We start from the raw sequence: 8,851 nt of genomic DNA, 5'->3' as shown, positions 1-8,851 counted from the left end.
CCACTGCATTGTTCTTATTCACATCAGCAATCAGTGCTGCAATTAGTTTGGCAGTTACTCCTGCTTTGACAGATCCTCATTTGGTGATTGTGTTTAGTGTCATTGGTGGAGTTGCGTTCTTGGCTGGTGTTGTCATGTTTATTCAATTCTTTAACTTGCACAAGACAATGGAGAAAGAGGAGAAGGAAAGAATTGCATTGGGTGGATCTCTTGTTCCTGAAAAGATCAATCTAGGTGAAGCATTGGAACCGGTTAGTAGTGTCCATGCTAGGTACCCATTAGATGCAGTAACCTCGCTCAGATCAAATGTGTAATGTGTATAGCGTAATTTAAAAGACTGCTTTATGAGAGATAGTTTTTACATTTGTATCGAATGAAGTTGACCTTGCGCTGAAGTTGCTCTGCCGTTGGCCGGATATGACTACATGGAATTAATGTATGTCAAAACAGACTCATTCATTTTAAATTTAAATAATATTTTGTGTTTCCTTAGGAATAGTGATTTTTTGATGACGATGCGACGAAGTAGGAGACAAATTGGAGTCAGGGTCGGACTCATTGTCACTAAGGTCTTGATCTGTGATTTCAAATATCATCTCCTCATTGCCCTCCTCGTCATGACTTAGCTCTAACTCGTCGTGTTCTGGCTGGACTCGAGACGAGGATGTGACTATATGGGCCTCACTCTCGTTATGGTCGTCCTCGTCATCATCATCATCGTCATCGTCATCGTCATCATTGTCGTCCTCTTCTTCATCTTCATCTTCATCTTCATCATCTCCTTCTTCTTCTTCTTCTTCTCCCTCCTCCTCCTCCTCAATAGCGACACTCCTGTCGCTGATTTCCTTATTTTCAGCCTCAATTGTCAATATTCTCCTTCTCAATATATCCACCACATCCACCCAATCTCTCATTCCTCCCATTCCAATGTCACCACAAACCAACACTTTTTCAACTGGCTTTAGCACTTCAATACCAAATTCCGGAGAAGTGATGGTCGCTATTTGTTTTGCCGTCATTGGATGGGTGTACATGAACGTATTCATCGCAGGAGCGACAATAATGGGCTTTTTAACTTGTTGTGATGTTGACGGTGCCCAAGACCTGATGATTGACGTTAGCAAGTTATCAGCAATACCATTGGAGATTTTTGCCAATGTGTTTGCCGACAACGGTGCAACCAACATAATATCTGCCCATTTCCGTAATTCATTATGAAGAATCAACTTGTCAAACGGAGTCTTGGGCTTTGTAGATTGATTCTGAGTTGAACTAATTGTTGTAGCTTCATTATAGTTTGCCCATTCATCCTCGTCTCTCCATATTTTAACATCAGCGTTAATTTTTGAACCTTTCAAGAAATGACTAGCAGCTTTTGTCACAATCAACTGGATCGAAATCTTAGATGTGCCAAATAGCTGAAACAATTTGTCAATGATTAATGGTATCTTGATTGTAGCAACGGACCCAGTGCATGCCAACAAGATATGGAACTTTCCGTCATCCTCCTTGGAAAGATACTCCTGAAATGGTACAGGAGGACCGACTGGAGAAGCCACTATTGTCTTTCCGGCTTTTTTAAGAGAATTTCTCCGAGACGAGCTATTACTTCCGGTGCCTGTAATTTTTATTGGAACTGCTGTGTTTGAATTTGGCGATAAGGTTGATGCATTGGCATAGTTTTCCACGTGTGTGGGGCTTGGAGTATTCAACCGAGCTGGAACACTTTCGTCGAGTTTTGGAGTAAGCTCGCGCGCCGGGACTGCCGGTTTCACGTTGAAAGAAAGTGCGTCGTTATTCTTTTTCTTTAATGACGTTTGTCTAGAAGGCGTGTTTGATGATGATGGTTCAAAATTGTTCTCCTGTAAAGCTACATTTGTAGAAGATGGCTGTGACGAGATGGTAAATCTACGCAAACGCTCTTGTGATTCAGTTTGATTAAAAGACACGCTTGCATTTCGTGTAGGAACATTGGAATGTTGATCTTGGGAAACTGGTTGCTGAATGGATGACATTTGGGGCCTGGTATTTGTCAATATTTTGGGAGGCGTATCTACCGCATTTGATATAGCTGTCCTTAGAGATGGCGTTCGCCTTGTTGGAGGTGGATTTGTGTTCCCTCTTGGTTCTTTGGGTTCAGGGGAGTCTGTTGATACCATGCTATCCTTTAGTTGTTTGATAAAGAATTTAGAACAACGCAAAACAATTTTTCCAAATTTTTATTTCTCTTATTTACACGTATCAAAAGGTTTTGCCCCATCATGAATCTCCGCCAACAAATCACTCAGTTCTTATCACTCGCGTATGTCTTTTCTTCTGCTTTTATGCTATGGAAGACCTTGTCGGTAGTGGCAAACCTGCATTCGCCAATTGTTGTTGTCTTATCGGGATCAATGGAGCCTGCTTTCCAAAGAGGCGATATATTATTCTTATGGAACAGAGATCAAAGGCAAAAGGTTGGTGATATCGTTGTTTACGAGATTGAAGGGAAGAGTATTCCAATTGTCCATCGTGTGTTGAGAGAACATCATAATCTGGAGAAACAATTGTTGTTGACCAAAGGTGATAACAATGCTGTTGACGATTTGTCATTGTACGCGAAAAAGCAGAGCTATCTTAATCAGAAGAATGACCTCGTGGGAACAGTCAAAGCATACTTGCCATTCATTGGGTACATCACTATTTTAATTAGCGAAAACCAGTATTTCAAATTTGGACTACTTGGTTTATTGGGTATCTCGTCGTTAATAAGTGGAGAGTAGTTAAAGCAACCCCCGAAAATCTGTACGTTTATATCCTATGTTCCTCGGTGTAGTTGCAATTATCTCTTTCAATGTTAGTTTTCGTCTAATCGTCAAAAACTGGAGGAAAAAATTAAAAAAAAAATGTAAACAAAAAATCAATACAACGACAAGACTCTATAGCAAATGAGAGGTATGTTTGATCAATGAAACTCCAAGAAAAAAGCTTCTTACTAACTTGCCTCAGATTACAAGATTGTTGTTCTAGGTGCCGGTGGTGTAGGGAAATCTTCTATAACCGTGCAGTTTGTACAAGGTGTATACATTGAAAGCTATGATCCAACGATTGAGGATTCTTATAGGAAGCAGATAGAAGTTGACGGTCGTGCATGTGATTTGGAAATATTGGATACAGCCGGTGTAGCTCAATTTACAGCCATGAGGGAATTGTACATAAAAAGTGGGAAAGGGTTTTTATTAGTGTACTCGGTTACTGACGAAAACTCGTTGAAGGAACTTTTAGCCTTGCGCGAGCAAGTGTTGAGAATCAAGGACAGCGATAATGTCCCCATGGTATTGGTGGGAAATAAATGTGACTTGGAAGAAGATAGAGTTTTGAGCATAGAGGATGGGGTGAAGGTAAGTCAGGATTGGGGGTTAGTGCCATTTTATGAAACAAGTGCCATGTACAAGACGAATGTTGATGAAGCATTCATTGACGTGGTTAGACAAATAATGAGGAAAGAAGCAGCCATCAGTGCTGAGAAAAAGCAACAAAAGGAAAAGCAAAAAGTGGAACAACCAGTTTCAAATCAACCTGAAGCTGAGCAGCCAAAAAAGGTGGAACCAGCAAAGGCAAGAGAAAATCAATCGACCAAGGAAAACAAGAGTAGCTCCGGTAGCAAGTGTTGTACCATTATGTAGAAAATTAAATAGTGTTATTTTAATTAGGTAATTTAGGGTGCCTCTTCAGGGCTTGCCGCGATTTTTTCTCGACATTATGTATGTTGTAGGGAATTGACTATGTTTACGTCCTGTCGTTGATAATTAAGTACACTTTTATGAATATCCAAAAGCCAATCAGTAGGTCAATAAATGAGATGAGATGTGGATGCGTTTGTGTCTGCAGTTTCTAGTAACGGAAATTGATTAATTCGCAAGAATGTAGTGTTTGTATTTTTTTTGCAACAATTTGAACTAAATTAAGCATAAAGCAACAAAGATTTCAAAAGCGGAAAAATCTTGTCTTTGAGCAAACTTATCATGAGGTGTGCGTCTCATCTTTACATCAAGATACCGATAGAGACAGCAACACCAATCAATACTTTGCTGTCAATCGGCGACGCTAAGACACGGGACATGTCATTGCGGAACTAGAACCACCAAACGATAGTCGAAGATATAAAGAAATATACTTCGCTAGAAAGAGGAGAAGATCATCCACTGAAGTAAACTACTTTCATATGGCAACAACTACAATGAAGACACGTAAATACTATTAAACTTTTCAAGAAGAAAACTGAATGGGGCTCTAAATACAGCAGGTTACATGGTATCTCATTTATACCTACTAATAGTATATTTCATCTAAATTTATAGGTTGTTTATTAGAGCAAAACCCAAGTTTGTCAACAAATAAGTAGCCGTGGCCGAGCGGTTAAGGCGCCAGGGTAAGGTCAAAACTTTACCATACTTTCCTGGTATCTTCGGATGCGCGAGTTCAAATCTCGTCGGCTACATTATTTTTTGGTATTTTTTTCTCTTTAATATGTAAACAGAAAAGACTTGTTCTATTTTTTGCCAGACAATGTAAACAAAAATATATACATCTTGATTGATTTTGAGTCATGTCGTTCCGTCTCGATCAAAATATTCTCATCAATTGAGCACGCTATTGCTTTAGTGATAAAAAGTAGCAAGCTCGTACCGAGAAATGAAGTGAATGAAGTCCGATCCAATTCAACTAAAGACTACGCGGGACTGCTATTCAGTTGGTTCTAACTCTACCAACTTTCGCAACTCTATAACTACCGAGAGTGCTATTTCGCCTCACTAAAATAACCCCCCCTCCCCCAATCAAGGTTCGATTTACGCCTGAAAAATAAACATTTACCTATCTACCCCTAAATTAAACTACCACGTCGATGGTCCAAAAGTTTCCCCATCTTTCAAAAGCTTTCTAATATTTGTCGACACATTGGTGTCAAGAGTTCCATTAACGACATTGTTTCCCCACCAACTTGGGAAATCGGTTTGTGTCAAACCCATGGCCAATGAAATAATCAAAAGACTCCAAGCTAACCCAATATCCAATCCAGCAGACAAAGAATAGTTGTACTTGGTCCACCAGTGGAAAAACTTCTTCTTGACCCACCAACCAAAGAATAAGCCAACAAGGCAATACGAGGTATAGTTGAATGGTGTTGCTGGTGGAATGTAACCGGTACCAGAAAAGAACACAGGCCAGTGCAAGTACTTGAGTACACTGTTTGGGTATTTTTTCAAAATTAACCAACTGATGACTGGAAGAATTGCACCAATGATGAAGAAATACAATGTTCCATAATACAATTGTCCATGAGAAAATTGACGTTGTGGTCCAATGACACCCCAAATGATCGATGCATTGAAGAACACTTTAGCTCCAGGACAAGTGAATTTTGACGGTTGATCAGCTTCACATAATTTGTCAATTGCACCATAAGCCCATCTCATAACACCAATTTGAACAAAACAAGACCAAATAGCAGCAGTGAATTGCGAAAAGAACATGTTGTAAGGAGAGATCTTCATATAATGACCCAATTTCATATCTTGAGCAAAAGTAACAGCCTGATTATTGGTGATGTAACCGAAAGTTTTGAAAAACATCATGGCAATTGGCCTACCTGGAAGCATGTAACCGACAATGAATTCAGTAACAACATTCAAACCAACACTAATGTTAGTTCTAGCAAAGATGACAGAAACAGGAAGTAAAAAGAAGATGGCAATAAGAAGAGCCACAATCAAGGCCCACACTGGCATTTCTGTATCCCAAGCTCTGACAGTGGCAATTGACATGGCAAAAAAGACCAAGAACGAGATTAAGAACCACCATTCAGGAACTCTTTTGTAACGAGCCATTAGCCTATTGTGAACATCTGGCTTCTCTTTAAGTTTGAATTGATTGATGATTTCTTGACCATGGAACAAAACAGTGTGAACAACAGTTGCCAAGATGGCAGCAAAAGATAAGCCATAAGAGATGGCGAATGTGGTTGACAAAAACAATGGTGAATACTTTTCATACTCTTCTTTTTTGAAAGTTAATGTCTTAGAGTCCACGATTCTAGTGACATTATATGTTTGTTGTTTTCTGTCGTAAGATCCCGAAGATGAGATTGGCAAGTAATCACCATACCAAGTGTTGGTAAATGAAATAGCTGGAACAACCACCCAAAATATGAGAACCATCGAAAGAAATATTGTACCAATAGTACCAGCAGGTGGAATCAATGGTGAACCAAAGTAACCAGCAATTTGGTTCCAGTCAAAGGAAAAGGAATTAGGGAACATACCCAAACCCGAAGTTGATCCAAAAATTTGGTTGATTGTGACATTGTTAGGGCGAATCCAAGTTATCCACGAAAAGTTTGATAAGGCAGTAAAAATATATCCGGGGAACCAGTAGTAGAAAAAACCAACAATGAAAACTGTCAAGAAAAATGCAAGACGTGATATTTTCCAACCGTTTGCTGGATGATTCTCGTTAATGTGCATATTTGTGAGGAAGGTACAAGTAACCAAATTTTGTGGCCAGATTGCTGATGGACTATCGACAACCACTCTTCTGATCAAACCACCCATCGAAAATCCAATCATATTGGTGGCAAGTGTACAAACAAGGGCAAACCCAACACCAAAGTCAATACCATAAAACTTGTTCATTGAGACCAAGATATCCGTTGAGTAGGCAGGTCCACTGTTAAAAGAAGCATTCGCCATAATCGTAATCACTGCATGCTCTTTTAAGTTGAATGGTCCCGGGTTCAACGGAATACCAAATATTTTCCAGTTGGGACAACACCAGGCCCAAAATCTTCCCATAGGATAAGCCAAAATAGATGTAACTAATGTAGTGATTGTTATTGTAGGTTGATGAAGGGAAAAGTACATGTTCATTGCTGATCCAATGGTGGTTAAGATCAAGCCAAGTGTCCATGCTCGGATTGTCGCTTGTGGCATATCATAATCATCCGAGCTTGGGACAGCTGCTCTCACCTCTGGATATGGTGAATCATCTTCCACGTGAACTGCTGCATAATCATCGTTAATAATATCATCGACCAAACGTGACGTAACAGGGTCAAACTCTTGTGATTTCGAAACCACTAGATCCAAATCAACGATTTTTCTATCGGCTTCAAAATCATCATTGGCAACTTCTTGTGATGCAATTTCAGCTGCTTTTTCATTCAAATCGTGATTAGCGTGTTCCGAACCAAGCTCGTTTTCAACGATCCGACCACCGCGGACCAACATATTTTTGATCTTCTCCATGACTTTTATGAACCTAGTTTAAATGCGTAGTCAAGAATGGATAAATGTAGTTGCAAAAAATCTGGAGAGTGTAGAGTTAAGAAAAAGATGTGAAATCAAAAAAATTTTCTTGGACAGACGATTTATACGTGTTTATCTAGGACGTACTTATCAAAGGTGTAATAATAAAAGCATAAAAGTTAATTTGATTGTGTTTAATTTGTTTATTGTTTGAGGCTGCAAATGCGTTTAAAATTTTATTAGTTTTGTGTCTTACAATTTGTTTCGTCTATGGCCGATCATTTTAACAATAGAAGAAAATGAAATTTTGTATATGAGAGTAATCAAAAATATTTCCGGGTGCGGAGGGATTAATTAGTTGACATACATTGGAGAAACAATTAGATTGATTTATCTTCTTGTGCACCCTCCCCCCGCCAGACCGTGTTTCTTTTACCACGGCACAAGACGAAAAGAGGAGAGACTCGAGAACCGTTTGATACCGTTTGGAACCATTTTCTCTTCGTCCGAAAGCTACATGTAATTCATATTTGTGAGATATTGTACTTTACAGTTATGCGTGTTTTATCTGCTGCACACGAGATGCCTAACCTTTCTCTATTTGGTGTGGTTTCACGAACCTTCTGATGGGAATATATACAATAATAGCGGTGCACCTTTAGAGAAAAGTACCAGACATATTCTCCATTAGACCCGTCTTAGTAAAAGTATAAACTGCATGGGCTAAACAGGCGTGAGTAATCGTAAGGCATTTTGGATGAAACTAGCCAACATTTTGAAAATCAGCGGAGTGACTAAAAAAAAGGGCCGTTGCATTAAGGCATACAAACGGCATCAATATAATCTATTTCCTTCCCTTCCTCTTCCTCCTCCATATTGTGTTGTTGCAGGGCTTTGTGTCTTAAGTTCAGACTAATCTTTGACGTATAAAAAATAGAGAAGAATATGTCATACTACTTTAAAAATCCATTTAATCGTACGGCACGAAAAAAAGGAAAAAGAAATTTATTATCAGTTTACACAAAAAGTATATGGAGCCATTTTTAGATTTCATTACACAAATTTAATGAAGGAGAGACATTTTAATTCTTACGACATTAACAATTAAAATTTTGCTTATCAATGTGGGACCTATGACTAAAAAAAGAACTCCTATTGATCCACATCAATGTGTGGTTCATCTTTTGATGCCACCCACTCTTTACGATACTAAATCAACACAACACTTCCTTGATTTCCTAATCACCCAACACAAATTGGAGGTTTCTGCATGTCTGCCTATTTTTGTAACCACTCATAAGAGTAACTACGAATAACCTTATTGTTGTGGACCCCTGTTTGAAGACCAGCATTGTTTGTAGCCAAGGAAATCCTTTAATAAGTAGCCAAGATTACTCAACTGTAAACGTTGTGAAAGGATCTTGTGCTCTGTTTTCAACAAGGAAATGAAATTTATGTGTTGCTTTATTGTAGTAAGTAATGCGATGCCAACTTCAGTTTGCATTGTTGAAGTTTTGTCTAGTAATGTGTATACAAAGCTGACAGATGGTAGGATGATGTTATACTTA

General features: G+C 38.8%; 4 protein-coding genes and 1 non-coding gene across 5 annotated transcripts; 3 read left to right on the top strand and 2 right to left on the bottom strand. All coding sequences in view use genetic code 12, as the record gives it.

Annotated features, from left to right (window-relative positions):
• Nucleotides 1–467: 467 nt before the first annotated feature.
• On the bottom strand, nucleotides 468–2,159 carry CORT_0A00830 (hypothetical protein; the record flags this gene model as incomplete). The annotated part of the gene is made up of 1 exon (XM_003865867.1): nucleotides 468–2,159. One exon carries the CDS (start codon nucleotides 2,157–2,159, stop codon nucleotides 468–470), a length of 1,692 nt encoding a protein of 563 aa, XP_003865915.1.
• Nucleotides 2,160–2,261: 102 nt separating this feature from the next.
• Nucleotides 2,262–2,762, top strand: CORT_0A00820 (Sec11 protein; the record flags this gene model as incomplete). The annotated part of the gene is made up of 1 exon (XM_003865866.1): nucleotides 2,262–2,762. The coding sequence occupies one exon, from the start codon at nucleotides 2,262–2,264 to the stop codon at nucleotides 2,760–2,762; it is 501 nt and encodes a 166-aa protein (XP_003865914.1).
• Nucleotides 2,763–2,927: 165 nt separating this feature from the next.
• CORT_0A00810 (Rsr1 RAS-related protein) lies at nucleotides 2,928–3,665 on the top strand (the record flags this gene model as incomplete). Its single annotated transcript, XM_003865865.1, has 2 exons — nucleotides 2,928–2,934; nucleotides 2,989–3,665. 2 exons carry the CDS (start codon nucleotides 2,928–2,930, stop codon nucleotides 3,663–3,665), a joined length of 684 nt encoding a protein of 227 aa, XP_003865913.1.
• A 715-nt stretch (nucleotides 3,666–4,380) lies between these two features.
• On the top strand, nucleotides 4,381–4,480 carry CORT_0_Leu(AAG)_1. The gene has a single exon. It is a non-coding gene (tRNA).
• Nucleotides 4,481–4,874: 394 nt separating this feature from the next.
• CORT_0A00800 (Opt1 oligopeptide transporter) lies at nucleotides 4,875–7,283 on the bottom strand (the record flags this gene model as incomplete). Its single annotated transcript, XM_003865864.1, has 1 exon — nucleotides 4,875–7,283. The coding sequence occupies one exon, from the start codon at nucleotides 7,281–7,283 to the stop codon at nucleotides 4,875–4,877; it is 2,409 nt and encodes an 802-aa protein (XP_003865912.1).
• Between the last annotated feature and the right edge of the window lie 1,568 nt (nucleotides 7,284–8,851).

Source organism: Candida orthopsilosis (assembly GCF_000315875.1).
Source record: "Candida orthopsilosis Co 90-125, chromosome 1 draft sequence".
Classification (NCBI taxonomy): Eukaryota; Fungi; Ascomycota; class Pichiomycetes; order Serinales; family Debaryomycetaceae; genus Lodderomyces; species Lodderomyces orthopsilosis.
The sequence above is the reverse complement of the archived record's forward strand: the minus strand, read 5'-3'. Positions and strand labels throughout refer to the sequence as shown.